Source organism: Dermochelys coriacea, chromosome 7, assembly GCF_009764565.3.
Source record: "Dermochelys coriacea isolate rDerCor1 chromosome 7, rDerCor1.pri.v4, whole genome shotgun sequence".
NCBI lineage: Eukaryota > Metazoa > Chordata > Testudines > Dermochelyidae > Dermochelys > Dermochelys coriacea.
In genome coordinates, this window is record NC_050074.1 from 94518367 (window position 1) to 94540776 (window position 22410).

The window sequence follows — 22410 nt, forward strand, 5'->3', positions numbered from 1 at the left end:
GTATAGAACCTCCTTACAATATGCTTCTTTGCCTCTCACTCCACTACTGCCTTCAGTCCGAATACTGCCATACCAGCTTTCACAGTCCGCTGTTAAAGCCTCTCCCTGGTGCTTTCTTGCTCCCATTGCTGCCTTCCCTCCCAGTAACCTGGTGTATCTCCAGTAGTGGCTCCCACTACTACCTTCCCCTTCTCTATCCTGGTGATTCTTGCAATCACAAGGATGATTGTCAGAATTTGACAGTTTCCTGTTTGTTTTCAAAGGGGACGTTGTAAATTCTCCCAAATAACTTCAGAGTTGTACACAGTTTCCAGCCACAGTAACATGCTTTGTCAGGAGATCTTTGACTTTTAGCGGATTATACTTTTATAATCCACTAAAGGGTGTGAAAATTCCATACAGTCACCACTGCACATGAGTGCAAAAAAGCACCAGAAATCTATAAATATCACATCTTCATGGTTTATGCTTATTATTTTAAAAATAGCTATATGGACTGCCTAGAAAAAAAAATAGTGGTTGCTCCAATTTAATACTGACGAGGTTGAAACTGAAAATAACACATTTTAAGCAGAACAAATTTTGATGGTTTTATAATTTTATAAACCCTAGTTTGTAATGCAAATGCAGATAGATTTTAACTTGTGGGCGGAATAAAGGATGCTGCTATGACCAATTACCATATTATTATACGTTTCAGAGTAGCAGCCGTGTTAGTCTGTATTCGCAAAAAGAAAAGGAGTACTTGTGGCACCTTAGACTCTAACAAATTTATTATTATACATGACTGTTTAGCATATGATGCCTTTCTTATATATAGGTGGATAATATATACCAATATATCTCCAACAGATGGAAAAAAGAGAGCAAGATAATGAAAATGATGATGTGGAGAGTAATCTTTTACTGCCGGCTGGAATTGCACTTCGATGGGTCACTTTCCTTCTTAAAATCTACAGAGCCGAGGATATTCCCCAGAGTATATATAGCTTCTTATTACTGTATTACTTATTACAAGACTGCAATTGATAACTTGTAGAAATATCTGTTAACTGATTTTAAAAAAAAATTCCCAGACATAAAACAAGCAACCATGTAGATTACCACATAGTTTGAGCCCATAATTCTGTGATGGTTTAAGCAGCCCATTTCTTTTTTCAATATTCAATCAAATCTATACAACTTCTGTAACAGGTAATGCAATGTTATCATCTCAGATTATGTGAAATTTTAATATAAATAGTGATGGTGTGTTGTTTGATCTACTAGTGTCCCTTTATCCCTCAAACAGAGATTCGAGATGATAATTCAACTGAGTAGGAAGTCTGTATTTGACATCCATCCTTTGATTCTGAGTTGTCTCTATTTAATTGCTCTACACTTTCTCCAAACCCCAAGTCAAAGCTTGTTGAGAAGAGTTCAAAACTCAACAGGTTAAACAAATTGTTCCTAAACAAAGTTATTAAAGCCCATCATTTTTTTCCAACTTATTCTAAATGCAAATGACACAAAATGAATACTATCAATAGATACTGGCTTCAACATCGGGAGAAGGGAAGTGTGCAATAAACAAAGTATTGTGGGTCCCTGAAAATTCATTATACCTTAGACATTTTTGGTAACAGAACATGTCTGGCTTTTATATTCAGTTCTTTCTCCTTCACGGCACTCTTTCTATGTCTGGGATGACAAACAGGCCACCTTCAAGGCTGCTGATCCACTGCTACTTGCTGGAGGGTATGAAAGGATTGCATAAACTTCTGTTTCCCCAGCTCTAGGCTAACATTAAAATTCACTGTGATCTTCTCAGGACCAAAATTTTAGAAGTTGCTTCTAAATCTCAATTATTTTTTCATTTCTAGCAGCAAATATTTATTTTTGAAAACTGAATACATAGGGCAAGATTCTGACCTTAATTATGTCTATGCAACTGCATTGACTTAAGTAAGATTGCTTAGAAGTTACTGAGACCGAATTAGGCCCGTAATCTTCAAGAAAAGGGTTAAAGTTAATTTTTGCCTTATAATTTCTCTTTAGTGGATGATGCTTTTGCGCAGACTGTTAAGGAAATATTTGGAGGTGATGCAGACAAGAAAAACCTAGTAGATCCATTTGTGGAAGTTTGTTTTGCTGGAAAAAAGGTAATTTGTCTAAGTTAATATTTAAAATCTTGCAAACTAATCATATACTTGAAAACTGTATTCAAACTCTAAGTGTTTCTGAAGATGATTGAACTGTAGGTCCACAGTGCATTGTCAACAAGAGAAAATGCCTTTCAGCATATCTAGTTCAACACTTTGTAGAACAGGAAGGAATAGGTGGAGCTAAAATCTAGGAGCGCACATGAAATATTAAAAATAAAGTCATGGGGAACTTCAGTTGATAGAAACGAAAATTATTCATCTGCATAAGGGTTTACAGTACTGGGTCACAAAGCATATTCAATAGACTGAGGACATACCATAACATACCATAGAAAGGGTTTTTAAAGTGTGCTAATGACTCTAAAAGAATGTATGATTAAGATGTAGGGGCTTGACCACTTCAGATTACCTGTTTATCGGGTGTTCATGGTTGCTTTATATAACTGATTGTACACTAAATCTAAGGGCATAGTTGCACGTTGCACATACACTAGTTTGTCATAATGACTTGCTTTCATTACAAAACCAAACACCAACCCAAACAACAATTCCATGTTATTGTTAGCAGTTAGATCATTGCTGGTTTTAGGCACAGGTGGTATAGACAGTTGCATACAATGCCACAGCAATGAGGCCTCTAATAGGCATCAACAACAATGGGAACCTGGTTGCCAGTACAATACATCTTTCATCCAGTCCAACATGTAGACAAACCAAACATGAATTCACCAGGGCTGATCATCACTTTTTGTTTATTTTCCTGCTGTCATTCAGTCATATCTGGGTGCCACTGTGGTAGCACCTTTTTTGTGCCTGGAGGAGTTGATAAGCAGTTTTTTCTGTCAGTTAGAAGCTCCTAAGAACCATGGTTTGGACAACGGTGGAATAGTTTTGCCTCTTGCATTTAGCTTGCATAAGCAGATCAGATCAGCAATAATTACCAACCTAAGCAGGACCGGCTCTAGGCACCAGCAAAGCAAGCATGTGTTTGGGGTGGCACAATTCCAGGGGCGGCATTCCGGCCCTTCATTTTTTTTTTTCTGCTTGGGCAATTGCGCTCTCGGCACTTGGGGGGGCAAAATATCTAGAGCCAGCCCTGAACCTAAGGCTAATGACTCAATAAATCATGGAAAACTTAATATTCACCATTAGCCACTATAGGACCCTGTGATGGCATATCATTTGACCAGCCTGAATACAATTTATCCTAAATTGTGTCTGGTTCCATGCTTTTTTGTCTGATTTTTGAGCTTGAGTTACTATAAAATCTGTTTCATTTGCGGCGTTTTTTGTTTTGTTTTGTTTTTGCAGGTTTGCACAAATATAATTGAGAAAAATGCTAATCCAGAATGGAATCAAGTTGTTAATCTTCAAATCAAGGTAAGGTTTCGTCTTGCTTCTCTATATATCCACCATCTGTTTTTATTATTTTATTCAGAACATTTTTTTAAAATGTGAAAGATAAATTATGAATCATTTTATTTTCTCTACTTTTTTTCCAGTTTCCCTCAATGTGTGAAAAAATAAGATTAACAGTTTTTGACTGGTGAGTTTTGACTCTTTTGTATAAAGTAATAGACAAAATAAAATTGCGCTGAATGGAAAAAATCCTGTTTCTGTATAATTCACAGGGCTTTGGAACCGTAAGCCCTGATTCTGTAAAGCACTTAAGCAAATGCTTCATTACCCTTCCTGAACAATGATGCTTTCCTGAACTGGGGCCATAAATAGTATGGCATTGGCACACCATTGATTTCTGTGCATTGTACAATCAACATGAGATGGGTTAATAATACTTATAGAATAACTTTCTAATAAATTATTTTACAATTCTTCCCCATTATTTGACCAACTTGTAGAGATAGGCAAATAATTCACCAATATTTGCAAACATACATTGATTCCATATATTTGTTTCCAAAATTTATATGACTATTTTTGTAATTATTTGCCTAACTCTAGTCCGCAATGTATATTATATTGATTACCATGATATTGGCTGGTATTCGGTGTATCAAGCCTGTGTACAATTTTTGGACAAGTGGGCCAAACATTAATATGCTCAAGTTATAAGTTTTATTGTTCTTATTGTGGGCCTGATTGTGCCTGCTAGGCATAGTTCTAGGCTGGAGATGGAGCCACCCAACCCTAGGGAGAGGAGCAGAATACCTCTTGGAGTTCCAAGTGTACAGAGATTGCACATCTCTGGTTACTACACATCTTTATGGGTTGCAACTTACTTCCTCTAGCTGGACTGCCAGTTCTGAGACTGAAATTCTGCCTGACCCTTGAACTCTGCAATGCTGTGAGCAGCTTCTTATGCTCTCCCCTCCTACTACACAGCTATGTAAAAGCCAGACATCATCTGGTGTTTGTTATTAAAACATGCCAGGTGGTCTAAACATATATACCCTGTAAATATATTTAGCCATTTGTAGCTTGCCTCTATTGAGGATGACCATTGTTGCATTTAATTACAATCTTACATTTCATATAGGGATCGTCTTACAAAAAATGATGTAGTAGGAACAACGTATTTAAGTCTCTCCAAAATTGCTGCTTCTGGTGGAGAAGTAGAAGGTGAGTTATTCAGCTTACACATTTCAGCAAGTATTTTCTGTGTATTTAGGAGAAATGATGGGAGAGTGTAGGGAAGTTTGCTTTGCTGGAGTTCCTGTGTTATACCAGTTCTGTGACTTAAAGAAGATCTTCTGTTTTCAGTGCTTTCAAATTGGCCACTTTCTAGAACAGTAACTTTACTTTTTGAAAAATCGTATGGTACTGAAGTATTAATAATTAATTCACAAAATTTAAGAAAATATTCTGTATATACTAGATAATTCAAAACTCAGTTTTCTGGTACATATAAAAAACTTTATTGAATATTTCAAACTCCATGTAACTGTTAATTCTTCAGTTGATCTATAATCCAGAGTGCTATAAGATATTTTTAGTGAATTCAGTGTTTATGAAAGGGGCCAAGTTGAAGTTCACTGTTTCAGAACCAGTACAGAAATGGGAGCCATAGCAAATGTGACCTTGCCCGCCACTTCTTTGCCACCCTGCCCAAACCTTGCTTTTGGAGAAACAGCTTGAAGTCAAGAGACGATTAGCCAGTCTTCCTGATGAGACTAACTATAAGATGCCATTTGTGATGTGAACACCAGTCTGGTAAGAACTGGTCCAAGATCACCTCTCATTTCCCATATGCCACTGAACAGCAGTCAAATGGCAATGACTCTTGGTTACTACTCAGACCAGTGATCTAGAAGAGAGAGGTTCTATATCTCATTGCCTGAGCCTATCTAAACTGCAAATCACTGGATTCATTCAATAGTTTTCAATTAAATTATTTATTTAAGTGGACCAAGCATGTGTCAAAGTTTTTCAGTCAATTGGTTCTGCTACTTATTGAGAAAACTAAAAAGCTGAACTGATGATGACTGCAAGAAAACTCTAGGTAGGCAAGGTTTCCATCCTCCTGAAATATTTTCTCTATTAGGGCTTGTGTGATCTGTGAACTTATTGAAATATTGCAAGAAAAATATACTTCAGCAACATTTTTCTTCCCATAGAGTGGTTAAGAAAAGACAAAATTAAGATTTCCTTCCTGTTTCTGTTATGCTATGCTTATAACTATTTCAGTGTAGTTTGTTATTCCCGTTAGTTACAATTATGTTGTAATTTATTTTATTAATAGTTTCTTTATCTACTCATAACATGTTTCTAACCTAATGATTGATGGATGTGTGTGTATGTGTATGTACACACACACATACATACACACACAATTTCATCTTCTTATAGAAGGATCCCATTTATTGGTGGGCCAACTCCTTGTCAAGCATGGCATTGTTTTGCCAGAAATACATGTTTAATTTTTGTCATAAAAGTTTTACAGCATATTAACTGTTCCCATAGAAGAGTTCACAGTAAATCATGCTCGATATTTATATAGCTGCCTAATATAACAAGTAAGGTGAGTTAGCCTGAAGGATGCTGGCCCCAAATAATTTCCATCATTTGAATTCTGAATTAGTATTTTTCTCTGATATATGTAATGAAACATCCTTATAGTTGTCTAAGAAAAGCCCTGCTTGTCCACGAGTAAGCTACCAGGTAAGTAGTTTAAAAAACAAAACTACATTGGCCTCAATCCTGTAAAGACTTGAGCATGTATTTAACTTTATACACGTGAATACACTGGTTTGAGAACTATTCATGTGCATAAAGTTTACATGTGTGCCAATCTTTGCAGGATCAGGGCCTATGAAGATTGTTCTGCCTTCTCCTCTGTGACAAAGTTACTTCATTTCTTCTGTGTTTCTAATTTGAAATCTGGGTGCTTAATTACTGGAAAAGTCTTGCTCAACATCGCTTCTGAAAATTGCAATTCTAGTTTCAGATCTTCAATACAAGATTCCAACTCTCCTCCCCTTGAGGTCAATGGCACTGATTTCAAGGTGTGCAGAATTGGGTTCCAAGAGATCAACTGATTAGAACTAGAATCAACTAGAACTAGTCTAATCATTCCAGTAAATGAAAGTATCCTAACATGTTCTAATCTGCAGCATGATTGTTTCCTTAAGCGAAAAGCTTTATGCAAAAAAAAATCTATTTGTATGATTTTAGTTTTTAAGATAGTATTTAAAAGTATTTTAAATAAAAAAATCTTATATGTGGCACTCAGACAGAGGTGCTGGAACTCACAGATACCAAAATTGTATTTTGATGATAGCCCTGGGCATATCTTTCTCTGTTTAGAATTCATAAAACCAGGGAAATACCACACTCTATTTTCTTCAAGCATCAAAACTCCAGGCCACTCCAGAGTCACTTCAGCTTTGATTTAGTTTTAAAGCAGATTTCACTTTGATATGTTTCATTTTTAAGCTCTATAATTTCTTGTCATGTAACCTGTTGTCTTTTCATAATATAGAATTTTCATCTTCGGGAACTGGGGCTTCATCATATGAAGGTTTATATCTTGGTCTTTAATTTGATTTTGCTGTCCAGTGCCCAATCTGAGTAATATTGTCTCAAAGCAAAACCAAACTATTTTATAAACATTTAAAAAAAAACTAAAGGATACAATGCTACATTTGGAGACTATTAAATATGACGTACTATTTAAATCAGTTTTGGCACTGGAATTGGTTTGAAAATATTCCTGTTTCGCTGATGTGTGGTGCTGCATTTTAGAGCTGAGCATGTAGTTGTTTCAGTTATTATGCACTCTGACAAATGGCTTGCAGTTTTTCAGTTAGAAAGGCTCAACTGTGTATGCTGCTGTAGAGCTCCCTGTAAATAATGAACTGCCTAAAAGATTTCACAGCTCTTTTGCTTATGCTTAACTGGGTGGATAAATAGATCTGAAAAATGAAACCTGATTTACTCTAACTATGAACAAATTGGTCTTTGCATTGTAACCTAGAGTTGTTTTTGGAAATCATTAAGTTAAAAGTTGCATTTATTTAATAGAAATAAATGCAGATTAAGTTTCAATGCAGTTGAAATGTAACTGAATGTTAATAAGTTTATCCACCCAAACGCTTTGTTTTCTTATCTCAGATCCAAAAGTGCAGCATGGCTTACTGAAAAATAGAATAATACTGAATAAAAGCTGACATAATTTTTATGAAGCATTTTCAAGCCTTTCGGATAATCAGCTCTTTAAACATATCACCTTTAAATGAAACAACACTGATTTCTTTAGAAATGCGCTTCTGTTTGAATTTAGCTTCAACAGTAGACAGCAGATGGATTAATTTAACATAGAAATCTATTTTTTATAAAGAAGGGGTTTTTTTTAGTATTATCCCTATGTTTGCTTCTAATATCAGAGGCAATGTTTCTGGGTCATTTAGCAGTGGAAGATGTCTTCAGTGGTATTAAGATGTAAAGCAGAAGAAACAGAGGAAAATTAAAACATTTAGGGTTGAACGAAAAGTTTCTACTCCAGTTGAAATTGCTCACCAAAAGTCTGGACAATTCTTAGTCCTTTGCACAGAGCTGAATTTTACCTACACTAAAGTTTTACGCTTCTTACATTCAATTTTAAAATATACCGCATCCACAATTTTAACCAAAATTATGGTTGTAGAGTCATTCACTTTAGAAAACCAGGTTGCTTCATTTTCCCAAATCTAGATGATTAGTTTGTTGAAGCAAACTCATTTTAGCATGATATAGAATGTATATAACTAAGGCCCTACTTGAATTGCAGGATGATTGTCAAAAAATTGCAGCTGAGTTGCCGGCAAGCCATGAAAAATTGCGGAAAGGTAAAAATGGACCTTATTATTTCTGGTAATAAAGTCCATTATTACTTTTCCTTGATTTTTTGCTGTCAAGGGACTGGGGCTGAGAGCAGAGGCTCCGGCTGTTGGCCTCCTGAGGCTGAGAGAAAGGGCTCCCACTGTCAGGGGCCAGGGCAGAGAGCAGGGGCTCGGGGCTCCCACTGTCAGCTCCCGCTGTCAAAACTGTGGTGAAAGCCTAATATTGCAGAATCTGCAATGCTGTAGGCTAAGTAGAGCCTTATATATAAGTAATATACAAATCTCTACAGGACCGTGCATTTACCATTAATCTTTCCCAACAACATTATCCCTGTACATCTGCAATGATCAGGGAAAAGTCAATACTCAAATTAGATTATAGTAGTATTCCATCTTCAGGAAAGATGTAAATGTGGGCCAAATTCTGTCTTCAGATATACCTGTGCAACCTCAATGAACTCTGAGGACTTTATATGTAAGAAGAGCTGGGGCACTTAATAATTACCTACAGTAAAAGGTCTTCAGGCCAGTTCCAGATATTTTTTTCAATAGTAAAATCGTTTCATTTCATATAAAGACCTATGACTGAATCGCTCTGTGGTCCAAACCCAACTAAGAAAGAAAAACAGCTACATAATCTGAGTGTAACATGAGCTGTCCAGATGAATATTAAAATGAAAAAGTATTTAGGAGTCCTGTGGCCCCATCTACTTTCTGTAGTTTAGACATGAAAGAGTGTGAACCACTCAAAATTTTGACAAAATGGACAAAGTTTACTATTGTGGAAGCAGACAAAGCACAAGGCACAGAACCATTTTACATTCTGCAAAGTTGACACAACTGCATTTGTTTTGCCAGTAAGAAACATCGGAACATTCATATTCCCTTTTACTATCCAGCTAGCTTTACATATTGCTGAGTAGTCAGCAATCAGTGAAAGACTTGTAGGATTTAGCCCTTTATTTTCACATTCTTCTGTCTTTATCCTAATGGTAAAGCCATCATTTTGTGCTTCAGATTGCCCAAAGTAGTTTCTGAAAAAACTGATAGGTGTTGATGAAAGACCTGGAACCTATCTCTGATCTCATTTACTGCAGTATAGATGAGAAATACCTCCATTAAAGACAATGGAGATACAGCTGGGTAAAGCTGTAGAGAGCTCAGAATCATGCCCCTGATCTCAAGCACCATTCCAAATGTAGAGTATTTCTCCGCATGTATGGCTGATTTTTTTCTAATTTTTTGTATTAATTATATGTTCATCTACCAATAACCTAAAAGCACTTTTAGGGGATATATTCAAATTAACTCCCTTAAATCCAGAGCTAGAGAACAAAAGCTTGCTTCCCCTTACAGCCATTTCAGTTTCATCAGTATCCTGTTCAGTTCAATAAACTCAAGCCTGACTATAATACTTGCTGCAGTACATATGTACAAAACCAAATGGCAATAGCAATAATATGAGTAATGCTTCTATCTACAAATTACTTTTATACCAAACATAAAAATTAGAGCAGTACTCAAGTTACAGCAGTAGTATTGATATAGGTAAGGGACTGTAAGCATTAAATTAGAAACACCTTTTCTTGTCTTTGTAGAGTGATGATTTGAAATAGTGCTTTTTTGGCACACACATTCTAAACCTAGACATTTAAAAAAAGGATTTAAATTATTTTGGCCATTTTAATTAAGAAAAATGACAAATAAATGCTTATGGATTCATTTTTGGTTTTTAGCTCTAGAGTATAATTGATATGTAAATTCTATTGAACTGTATTCAGAATTATCAAAAATAATTATAGCAGACAAATATTCATCTATGAAAAATAAATGAATGTGTGGACTTTCACTTTTGAATGAAATTTTAGGCCAGTCAAAAAGGAGTTTATAATACACAGGCTGGCAATCCCTTCACTAAAGAGGCAGTAATGGGAGCGACTATACATCTAATTTTGAGTCTTATCCTGCATTCCTTTCTCAGGCAAAATTATTGAAATTAAGGCTCTCTGTTATGTTTAAGCATGGCAGAATTCAGCTTTTTATTTTTATAATTTTGATGGATAAAATTGATTATTTTAAGCATTTTGTTTTATTTTCATCCAGTTAAATTTTCACAATCATAAAAAATTATGTGGAGGGGATCAGATATTTATTTAATGACACATTGTTCAAAAAGATAAATCTGTAGAAACAGTTAAAACACAAATTGCCAACATCACATGTCAAAATATACAAAGTAAGTATCCTTAAGTCAACAGATCATATCTGTTTTTACTGTTCATTTACTACTCCATTTGTAACAAGCTTAATTCAAAAGTCTAAATCATTGGATTTTTGACTACTGAGTTCTCAAGCAACTGTTTTCTGACTTTGCCTATCTGTACATTTCTATTATACATGGAAATATGTTTTCATCGGTTTGTATATGTACAGTGAAATCAACATTATTGACATTTACTAATACAAATCTAACACTTCCAAGCCTATTTATGCTCCAATTTCAGTCAATGGGAGTTTCGTCATTGACTTCATTGGGATCAGGATTGAGACCTAAGAATACAGCAGTTCTTTTAATTATTTTGGCATAATGGCAAATCTTTTTTAGATTAGTGCCCCCCCAACCTCTTTTGCCCCCTATTTTTTGCACAAAATATTCATACTACTCTACCTCCAGGTATGGTGAATAGGTTACTTAACAGTGTTATATACTGTGGTATACTTAAATAATTTTCATTCTACTAGTCCTTCTACTAACATACTTGAGTCGCTTCAGTAGCACACTAAAAACAGTAGGATTAACTAGGCATATTCTGTGATACTGAACACTAACCTTCCAGCAACTGTGTACCTCTTTATTGTTAGCTAGAACATAATCCTTAAGTGAAAGCCAGTGGTATCTGGTATTCAGTTTATTCTATTTCTGAAAATATTTTTTACATTAAAATTTTTACATTGTTTTAAAATTGTATTGGTCTTTCACATAAATGAAATGTTGATGATGGGGATGTAGCATAAGGTCAATTTATTCTTTGGGTTTTTTATTGCATAAAATATTATCTAATTTAAAAATCTTACAGCCATGTAAACTACTAGGGACAGCTATAAGCTATGCAAATAGATGCATTAAATTCATATTACTGAGATACACCCATGGAATAAAGTGTTCTTCCTTTACTAACAACTAATATCTAACATTTATTTTACTGTATGTGAATTTAAATTTTAATGTCCTTGTGGCTCTAAAAGATGGTTAGTTGATTTCTAATGATGATGTTCGCCTATCAGTAAACACAGGGGAAAGAGAGGTGGGCTTCTTACCAACATTTGGGCCCTGTTACCTAAACCTTTATGGAAGCCCAAGAGAATACACTGGATTCCTGGACCCCTATGATGAACTAAACTCTGGAAAGGTTAGTTTCACGTTTATAATACAAACAGATCAAAATAACTTATTATCAACAAATGTAAACTGAATTGGTTTTAATTATTAAGTTTAAGGCAAATGTAAAGAAAACTTTTTATTTTTGTTTTTTCAAAATAACATACATTTAGCGTGATGTCACTACTTAATAAATGGAACAGGAAAATTTTCTGTTTGTGGAAGTTTCAATTTTATATACATTTTTGAATGAGCATTTGGGATCATATAGATTGAGGCCATTGGATTCCCATTCTAATCACATTGGCACAGAGGAATGAAATGGGACAGATCTCAGATGAGGGATTTTAAGGGGAGAGCAGCAATTTCATTGTATATTGAACCTTTTCTCCCAGTCCAGCAGAAACCCCTCCTCCATAGGTATTTTGATATGGCTGTTCTCCATGGCAGTGTCCCATCCAATCCCACAGGGATGTTGCAGCAATAAGAGAAAGTTGAACCTACCAACATTATTTTGAACTATCTCCCCTTCTGCATATTTTAACACACACACAGGGGAGTGGAACACTGGCTAAAGAGCATGAGTGAGACAGGCTGATTAGCCATACTGCCGTGAGGAAACCATGCTGTCATGGGAAAGCAAAATGGGGATCAGCTGGGGGAGAGGGGCAGGGGACACTGAACCTCCATGAAAAGGTCCTGCTGTCCCCAGATGCCCCAAGATCAATGAGATTTTCCTATAGATCTTGATACACCTACCTATTCCCAAGTAAGAATGCTCCAAGTGCCATATATCATCCACTAGATTTCCCCCACAGATGGGATGAAAGAAACAGAAAATATCTCCAAAATCTGCCACAGAGATAGGTTTGAGCCAACCTGGTTTCATCCTCCCATCCTGCCTCCTATCCACACAGCCTGTATACACAAGCTATGCACATTTGGACATGTGGGATTCTGGAAAGGGGTTTATGACCAGGCAAGGCTAGGGATAGCCTCTCTGTGTGGCATTATCCCTTGGCAAACCAATGAGGTTTTCTCATATAAGTACAAATACTGACACTACGGCCCACCATCAGACACTGTCAAGAATGATTTGAGGCCAGGTCCAATGGGAGGCCCTGGTAGGATAGTTTCTCAGGGAGTGGTGCTGGCATAGACGTCCTGCCAAGGGCATGGGATCCCTTGCAGATTCTCCAGACATCTTTTATGCTCCAAGAGGTATGGGATTTCCTTATAGATCTCAAAATATCTGCAGGTGGTGAGGACCATGGTCATTACTTGCTCTGCACAGCAGCCCATATTACTGCTGAAGCTCTGTAGTTGTCTAAAACAGAGGGACACATTATCCTAAGAGCAAATATAGAAAAGCCTCAGCAGAAAGCAGCTGATTCTGCAGGTCATTTAAGAGTAAAATGCAACTTCAAAAGAATTAATGATTGTGTGGAGGCTGAAGGATATAATTTATAGGAAAACCTATCTATTTTGGGCTACAATGTGATCTCCAGTGGGCAGTAACTATCCATTTGATGCTTGTAGACTATATGTCCCATTGTCAGCAATTTCTTCAACCTAAGGGGCAGTAGTTTTCAATTACTCTACAAATCCAGTCTATATATTATATATTTGCTTAATACCAATGGTTTTGGTGCTGTCCAGAATAAAGCATACAAAAACATTGCATCTATAATTTACTGTTGCTTATTTCTTAAATATATTTGCTCTTCATTTATAATAGAAATTAAAGTATTGCAATTAACTTCAAGGGAGCCAGGCTTTCAACTCCAATTTGTTGGCCAGCAAAGGAGTATGTTTTTTTTAGCAGTTAGATATAGAATTTTGTGTGATTGTCTTACAGGAGGAAGGAGTTGCTTATAGAGGCAGAATCTTGGTTGAACTATCTACAATACTTGACAGTAAATCTGTGAATAAAAAGATAGAGGCGATCTCCAGTGATGACGCACTGGTTGTTGAGGTAATTCCTGGTGCACTCGTCAATATGTATAGATGCAAAATGCTTGGTTTTACTCTTTTTGGAGAATTACATGACATACTAAAATTGTAATAATTAAATCCTTTGTTTATTCAGGTCATTAATATACAATCAGAAAACCTCCACACAAAAATAACTGATTATATGGCTGCAAAAATTACTTTCCCTTCCTCCCAGCATAGAAATTGCGATTTAAGAAATCTTTACTATTTCAAATGTATTATTTTATTACACATTTCTAGTTTTACCTCTGCTTATTTGGAGTGTGTGTGTGTGTATGTACATATGTGCGTTTCAGAGAAATGTGTAAAAGTATTAAGGTAAATGTTGTTTCCATGTAGATACTGCTACTTTTTTCTAATTCTCTACCATTACATACAATTAATTAATTAAAACCAAAACTCTTGTAATACTGTACAGAAATATCAGCGCAGACGAAAATTCAGTCTGTCTGCTGTGTTTCATTCTGCTACCATGCTGCAAGATATTGGTGAGGCTATCCAGTTTGAGGTTAGCATTGGTAATTATGGGAACAAGTTTGACACCACCTGTAAGCCTTTGGCATCAACAACTCAATACAGCCGTGTTATATTTGATGGTAAGTATGCTACAGAAGTGTGGCTATAAAGATACAGAATTCTCTTTTGGAAAACAAATCTGTTTGTTGATCAAATTTTAGGATAACAACAACCTTGATTTGTTGAAAAACTATTGAAGATATGACTGAAAGTAATATGTAAATTTATATTTGCTCTTGATATCTTCTATCTTGTAATTAGTTACACATAAAACCTATCCAATTTGGGGTTGATACATCCCACTGAAGTCAATAGGCCCAGGGCACCAATAAAAAAAGTTATAAACACAAGCACAGAAAAACTAAAAGAGGAAAGAGGAAAATACTGTTTTGAACTTTCTGTGCTTTCTTCATAACTCTTGTTCAGTGCTTACACAAGTGACTGGCACCTAAAAGCAGATAGACTAGTCCAGTGGTTCCCAAACTTGTTCCGCCACTTGTGCAGGGAAGCTGCTGAAAGCAGTGCAGGCCGAGGGATATACTGGCCGCCACTTCCAGCAGCTCCCTTTGGCCTGGAGCAGTGAACCGCGGCCACTGGGAGCTGCGATCGGCCGAACCTGCGGATGCGGCAGGTAAACAAACCGGCCCGGCCCACCAGGGGTTTCCCCTGCACAAGCAGCGGAACAAGTTTGGGAACCAATGGACTAGATTGATTAGTAACATATACAATACTTTTAATTTTTCCTTTAGTTATGCACACTTTAGGTTGTTTTGATGTTTTTTTTATTTACTAGACAAAGCAAATAATTTTGCCCTCATAAAATTATTTTAAAACATTTTTATTCTAAAGAAAAAAATATATAAAGCTACTTTCACACGGGAATTACTAGAGAGAATATTGTAAAAATGTTATCAGATGATTAAAAAAACCACCTTGCTGGCTTTCTAAATTATTCATGTCAAATGTTTATTCTCCAAGGGACACTACTTTACCTGAAAAATATTATCGATTAGATAATTCAGGGCAAGATTCTCACTGAATAATAGCTGCCTGCCTGAATAGGCCAACTGAAATCAATGGAACTAATCACAGAATAAGATACAACTCAACATAACTAAGAATGACAATTTCAAGTCCTTGGTATGTATTTAGACTCTCAAAAACAGCTCTTAACACATTAATGTTTCACATTAGGTAACTACTATTATTACCTGCCATGGGTGAACACAAAGCCAGTAGTGACACTGACTTCCTATTGGGAGGACATAAGTCATAGACTAGACCCAGTGAACCTAATCCTAACCATGGCTGAAAGACTGGTAAGTGACTCAGGACTTCTTATTTTATTCTCATGTTTTGCATCTAAATTATTTGTATGAATTTAAGATTTAGGGATGGGGTGGAAAGAGAACTTTAAGAGCAAATTTGGGATCCGAATTCTGGCACACATTTTACTCTCCAAAATAGACATACATTAATGCTGCAAAAGCACAGTTAATTGTATGTCTGTGTTCTGGGAAGTGGCAATCATCCCTCCTGCAGTGTATTCCTGCCAGAAGGAGGAGTAAACTATACAGGAGGGGATGCATAGACCATAGGATTGCACTTTAATTGGTATGTAGGTGCAATATTATGTACTGTTAAGCATATTGGGTCTAACCCTGCACTCCTTTTTCAGCAGTTTTGCAAAGAATGCAGGATCAGGCCTATTGAATATGAATAATGTCTGAACATGTCCTGCTGGTCTTTGGGTTTTTCTAGCAAAATAAATGTTGTTTTGTTGACTGTAGGAGTGGAACTCACATTAAAACTAACAATAGAATGTACGGTTATATATTCTGTGCCTTTTCTTTAAACCCTCCAGCAATCCAACATAGCTACCCTAAAATCAGGAATACAGGCTAAAGTTTCTGAAAACCAGTTGACAGAGATATGGCTGAAGCTGATCAATGAACTTGTAGAAGATACAAGGTAAAAGTTATTGCATAACTCATCATTCAAAGCCCAGGAAGATAAGAACACAATGTGAAAATCACCTTAGAACCCATTTCTTTTGCCCTATCATTCTATTTTATATTAATAATTGACAATAATGAAACAACACTTAAAAAGAAAAAAAGAATCTGTTGAGCAGGGCCATTCTTGAAATTGTGCCTATGTAGTGTCCTTTGTCCCCTCCACACATTCACACACACTCATAGACTCACACTCTGAAAGTGTAATTTGGCTTCTGTGGTGTTATATATTCAGCTGTTGTCTATTGGGGATGTTTTGTTGATATGGAATATCAGCATCTCCTTTATGGGCTCAGACAGTTTGTAAAAATGTAGTTGAAAGATTTTTTTTTTTGGTACATATCATTAGGACAAAGTGCAAATCTCAGAGTAATACTGTCTAGTACATGGTTGCTGGAATTCATCAGTTAGCTGTGTGGCTACCCATGTTTTGACATAACTTCAGAGACTGAGATTTTCAGAAGTGCCTGAAGAAATTAGGTGTTTAAATCTCATTGAAAGATGATGGATTAGGGTACCTAACTCCGTTAAACTCCTTTGAAAATTCTCGCCTGGTCTTCTCTCCAAAGGGTTGAGTTTTAGGGGTGCCATCACAACAAATCAGTGTTTACTGAGAAGTGGCCCAGCAGAGCTGATGCTGAACAGATGGTTGGAACTCAGTTCAACCTGGTCAGATGCTACGTCAGGCAGAGCCACCTGAGCCTTGATCAATGCACTCAGTCCAGAGGCCCAGCTGTTTAAGGCACGAATGCTTCCCACCATGAGAAGGAAGAAAGGTCTTCCACAGGGGATCTCTTTCTTGGGCAGGAGGGAGAAGAATCTTCTCTAGCAGCCCGACTCATGGGGAGGGGAGAGAGGAGAACTCCCAGTTTGTTCTCAAAGACCAGGGCACAAAAAAATGTGTTCAAAAGTTTCTGTGATGGGATGACTTTCCCAGGAGAGAATGAAAGTGAGTCAATATGTTGTGTGTATTTAGACAGAGCAATAAGTGTCCGAGCTGTGTTGTTTGGAGGAGAATAATTTCTAAACTTGGGGGAAGGAATTGGAGAAGAAAGCAGAGAGATATTAATGGGCAGTATGAGAGAGAAGAGAGACTGAACTGGAGGAGAGAGAGATTGAAAAATCATGGGTAAAGTTGATGAGAAAATAACATAAAAAAACAGGAAAAAGAAAAATTGGAGAGAAAACAAAAAGAGGGAGGAAGAGATTCAGCAAGATATACAAGAAGTGAAGTGAAAAAATAAGGAAGGGAAGGGAAAGAGAAGAACCAACACAATGGAGTTATAGTACATTTTAGTAAGAAATCACTTAATTTCTTTAATTTAGTAAGAAATTTTAATTCCTAAATGAAATTTAAATGACCTAGTAAAAAGTTTAATAAGGGGCAGGACAGAATGGATGGCAGAAAGGGATTGGCATATTGAAATTCATTTAGGACAGCACATTATCTAGGACCAACCCTAGTCTCCTGTCATTACAACCACATGAAAAGTGTGGGTACATCTGCTTTTTATATATATAAAATCTCTCTGTCTCACTCGTGTACACACACATTCTCTTTCAAACAATTCCCATGGCTTTATTAAACATATTATTAAACGATTTGATTGTGGTAACACCCGGGGGCGTCAAATAAATTAGTGCCCCATTGTGCTAGGCGCTGTACAAACATATAGTAAGTGACAGTCACTAAAGAGTTTACAATAAACTTTTGAATTGCATTAAGAAACATAATTCCATATATTGTATTTGTAAAAGAAGTTTCCTTGTCACATTATATTTTAAGTGACTAGAAATCTTCCACAAGCTTTAAGGCCCTTTATAAACCTGAAATCTGCAGCAGCTTTCAGGAGGGAGCTGGTGTAGCCTGAGTTCTATTATATTTAGGCCCAATCCCACAAACGCCCATTACTAAGTGTAGTACTTACATTCAAGGAAATGGGACTACTTATGCAAGTATGCAATACAGCTGGCATTAAGGCTTTGCAGGGTCAGAGCTTTTGTGCACCTGGTTTCTAATTATATGGTTCAGACTCAGTAGTAAGTCTTTTCAATCTCACCAACAGCTCAGGAAAATGCTATGAAAAAGAGCTTCTTCTAATGCCATATTAAATGCACCTTAGTGAACTGAGTAGCAAGGAGCTTCTGTAAAATGAATACCTTTGAAGACCTCAGAAAAACTATCGCTTTAACAAATCAGTACAATCACTTTCTCCCCCGGGGTCTGCTGCTGTACTCTGGAATTTCCTAGTTATGTTCATTGCAACTGTGCACCCTGATGTCTCACTCATTTCTATGCAGCGGACTTTGGTGCAAATTTTCAAACTTGAGTGCCTGAAAGTTAGATAACTTCATAGCTAGATACTTAAGTAAGTGATTTATTTGTCAGAACTATTGAGCACTCACAGCTTTCAGTCAATGAAAAGAGTCTAAAAATGTTGATTTCACCTTTGAAATCCATTTCTAGACATGAATCTTCTACATTAATTTGATATGTAGAAAAATTGAAAAGTGTAGCAAAAGAAATTACATCTATCTAAGGCTGTTTTACAGTAGTGCTTATTATAAACCGAGGCCTGCGCTCAGTGGGCTTAAACTCTGTAGTAAGCACTAGGCCCAATAGGAGTGTCTACAGGACTGGACCCTATAGCATTATTCTGATGGATTTCTGTTATTTTTGTCGCCATGGGGAAATATTGGTGATGAAACATAATATTATAGAGCTTAGTTAATTTTTTTCTTCAAGTATGAACACCTATGCTCCTCCAACATTTGTTTAATGAAATTAGATGCTAAGAGGGAAGATTTATATTATTAAAAGTTTTTGTTTCTCTTTTCAGTAAGCCATTGCCCCTCTTAGAAGGCAAATCCAATGTCACAGTCCTTGACACACAGATACAGAAACTGCGCCTCAAGTCTCTCAAACACATTCTAGAGGCAGCAACAAGGATGAGAAATGACACTACCAATGTGAAGACCACTTTGGCAGAAATTGAAAACTGGTTGGATAAATTAATGCAATTGACCGAAGAGGTCAGTACTTCAAAATACATACGATTTAGTTGGTTTAAAAAGACACAGTTTCTACAAAATAACTACAATGCCTGCACATACAGCAGATTCAAGCTGATGTATTGCACAGTACTTAAAAGAAACTTTCATCCATTCTTCTCCACCCAGTAATTTTCAAATTCAGAAAGTGAAAAATACTTCTTTCCAGGAATATGTTTAAAATGTATTTTAATGTAAAGTTTTTAATTGCAGTTGACTTCACTGAGAATTTTTTTTGGGTTAGGGTAGCAGGATAAGACCCAGATACTTGGTTCTAATCTAGATAAAGGGGAGCCCTGTCTGCCTAATGAGTCTGTCTGGAAATTGCAAATTTCCTTAGGGTTTGTGCATCCAGAATTTCCATGGGTCAGCAGCTATAGAAACCTATTTAAATTGGGCTTAGACCAGTTATTCTAATTTGTTTTAATCCCTGGAGTAACTTTAGAACATAATAAATGACTGTTTTCATATAAGCTAGTATTTTGTTTTCATCTCATCTATAGCGATATTCATCTTCTCTTTGCCATTGCTAATTTTAAAAATCACTGGTAAAACACCATGATAACCAGTTTGAGACTCACAATTAGCAGTGATAGCAGGCAGCATAGAGCTGGCAGGATGTTTACTTAGCTTCTGCTAAAGTTCTTGTTACAATGATTTCATCTTTCAGGCCCTGATTTAGGAAAGAACCTAAGCATGTGCATAAGTCCATCCTTATTCAGGAAAGCCTTTAAATGTGTACTTAAATCCCATTGACTTTAGGCTCCATGCAGGCCAAGAATTCCTCAATAGTGGAGCAGCACAAAGGGGACATAATGGGCCAAAGTATCTAGCCTAGCATATTAATTATAAACCATTTGTGACTGAAAATGTTCATAGAATACCTCCATCTTCTTTATCAAATCTTTTTATAAGACTTATTTGGCTTTTTTCTAATCATCATCTCAGAACAGTATGACATTTAATTATTTGCAAAAGAAATTTTCCTCCCATATATTAGTATCATGGATCCGTATTTCTGTTTTGTCTTAAATAAATCCCTGAAAGAGACCTGATTTCTGCTTTTACTCTCCAAACACTGGGTTAGTTTGAAATTCTGCTAATTGCAGAATATAGTTTTGATTCTTTTTTTCTCTTTAAAAAAAAAACAGCCACAAAACAGTATACCTGATGTGATCATCTGGATGATCCGGGGAGAGAAGAGACTAGCTTATGCCCGCATTCCCGCACACCAGGTTTTATATTCTGCTACAAGTACTGAAGCATCTGGTAAATACTGTGGAAAGACGCAGACCATCTTTCTAAAGGTACTGAGATAATTTTATTGTGCCACTTCAAACCCTACCGCTTGAATTTAAAAACAACGTGCTATTTTTGGTACCATCAGAAGTTTTCCCTCAGCTACTTTTATGAAAAGTTAAAGCCATGAAAGGCTTATGTACCTCTATTAAGGGGCTTAAGGCCATATTGTACCCTCTGATCCATAGCATAGAGGAAAGACATTTCTAGTGCAACTTGCTACAAAACAAGGCAGAAAAACTTGTGAGTGGATGACAGCAGCCTAAATAGCTAGCTGCTGGCAGGATATACAGTATGGCGCAGTCTGACAGTGGCACAGGAGAGGTGTAAGAATTCTGAAGTGGTGGATGGATAAGACTCAGGGTGCGAGGTGTCAGCCACAAAGAGCCAAATTGCAGACGCTTTCGCCAAAACAGCACACAGCGTATGATGGGAAAGCCCATTGTAACAAAGAATCAGAATCAGCTTCTGGTCCGTGGCTCAGAACCTCATCCAAGAGCTCAGAAGTATAATCTGGTTATTCTGCCACCGTGGGTGCTGGTGCTGCTAGAAGGCACGTGGATGGATCTGTTGTGGCTAGAGACTCTTACTGGGTGGATTTGGATCATTCAGAGAAGCTGCTGATAAATATTCAAACTTTTGGATGTCAGTCTGAACCTAATACTTAAGGCTTGTCTACATGAGGAAATTTCCCCACACAGCTATACCAGTATAATTAGACTGCTATAGTTATACTAGTATAACTCTCTGGTGCACACCCTAATTCCAGAATTATAGTGACTTTTTCTGGTTAAGTCTGTCTCTTTGAAAGTCAGTTAAACCAGAAAAAGGCACTCTTATTCCAGGATAAGAGTATCCACACAGAGAGTTATAGTTATACTGGTATATCAGTATACTTATGCCAGGAAATTTCCCAGTGTAGACAATCTCTTACCTTAAAACTGTACTGTGTATAGCCCTTGCCTCCTATTTGAGTGAAACATTCTTTCTGAACTCTGCGTTTCAAGCCTCTCGTGACAAAGAGGTTGACTGAAACCAACGCTGAACTATGAAGTTATAATTGTTCTCAGTACTGGGCAGAGGCAAACTTATTAGTGTGCGAGACTTTGGAAAGGAAACACAGGAAAGGAGTTAAGCAATAATCTTCCTATATTTAGCTCTTACATGCCAGTAAATCAAGGGTGGGGTTCTACTTTTAGGATGTTTTCTGGTGCTATCTGTCAAGCAACAGGGGTTTTGCTGATAAAGACATTTTGAAGTAACCACTGAAGCAGGAAACTGCAGTGCAGTGCAGGAGTATTTGGATAACCCATGTATTATTTTCTATATGTCTGAGCTATTATGTACCTTTATTCAGAACCTACATTTACTGTCTATGATAACAGAGGATAACTATTCTTTTTACATATTTCAGTACCCACAGGACAAGAACAAAGGTGCCAAAATTCCAGTGCAGTTGCGAGTTAACATTTGGCTTGGGTTGACTGCAGCTGAAAAGAAGTTTAATAGCTTTGCAGAAGGAACATTCAGTGTTTCTGCAGAAATGGTATTCCTGCTAATGTTAAATATATTACTCTTACATGAAACTTTGTCACTTACTCTGGAATGTACTGACATTCTGACATCAATTACTGGTGTCATTTTACACTCATTTTGTATAGATATAAATGACTAGATTAGGTTCAAGGTAGTGAAGAATCAGACCCAACATCTCTTCCAGATGATATCTCTGA

The 22410-nt window shown here is 36.6% G+C and overlaps 1 protein-coding gene across 3 annotated transcripts in view; it reads left to right on the plus strand.

Moving 5' to 3' along the window:
- Positions 1 to 22410, plus strand: part of MYOF (myoferlin) — a 111487-nt gene that overhangs the window by 49295 nt on the left and 39782 nt on the right. For 2 of the 3 annotated variants that reach the window (XM_038409246.2, XM_043518711.1), the window contains 14 exons: positions 853 to 979; positions 2038 to 2141; positions 3456 to 3524; positions 3647 to 3690; positions 4642 to 4724; positions 7084 to 7122; positions 11708 to 11832; positions 13660 to 13776; positions 14215 to 14392; positions 15507 to 15631; positions 16177 to 16283; positions 19168 to 19360; positions 20530 to 20685; positions 22092 to 22223. In XM_038409246.2, the coding sequence (XP_038265174.1) occupies positions 853 to 979; positions 2038 to 2141; positions 3456 to 3524; positions 3647 to 3690; positions 4642 to 4724; positions 7084 to 7122; positions 11708 to 11832; positions 13660 to 13776; positions 14215 to 14392; positions 15507 to 15631; positions 16177 to 16283; positions 19168 to 19360; positions 20530 to 20685; positions 22092 to 22223 (1599 nt within the window). The remainder of the gene's footprint in view (positions 1 to 852; positions 980 to 2037; positions 2142 to 3455; positions 3525 to 3646; positions 3691 to 4641; positions 4725 to 7083; positions 7123 to 11707; positions 11833 to 13659; positions 13777 to 14214; positions 14393 to 15506; positions 15632 to 16176; positions 16284 to 19167; positions 19361 to 20529; positions 20686 to 22091; positions 22224 to 22410) is intronic. The other variant, XM_038409248.2, reaches the window with a different exon arrangement.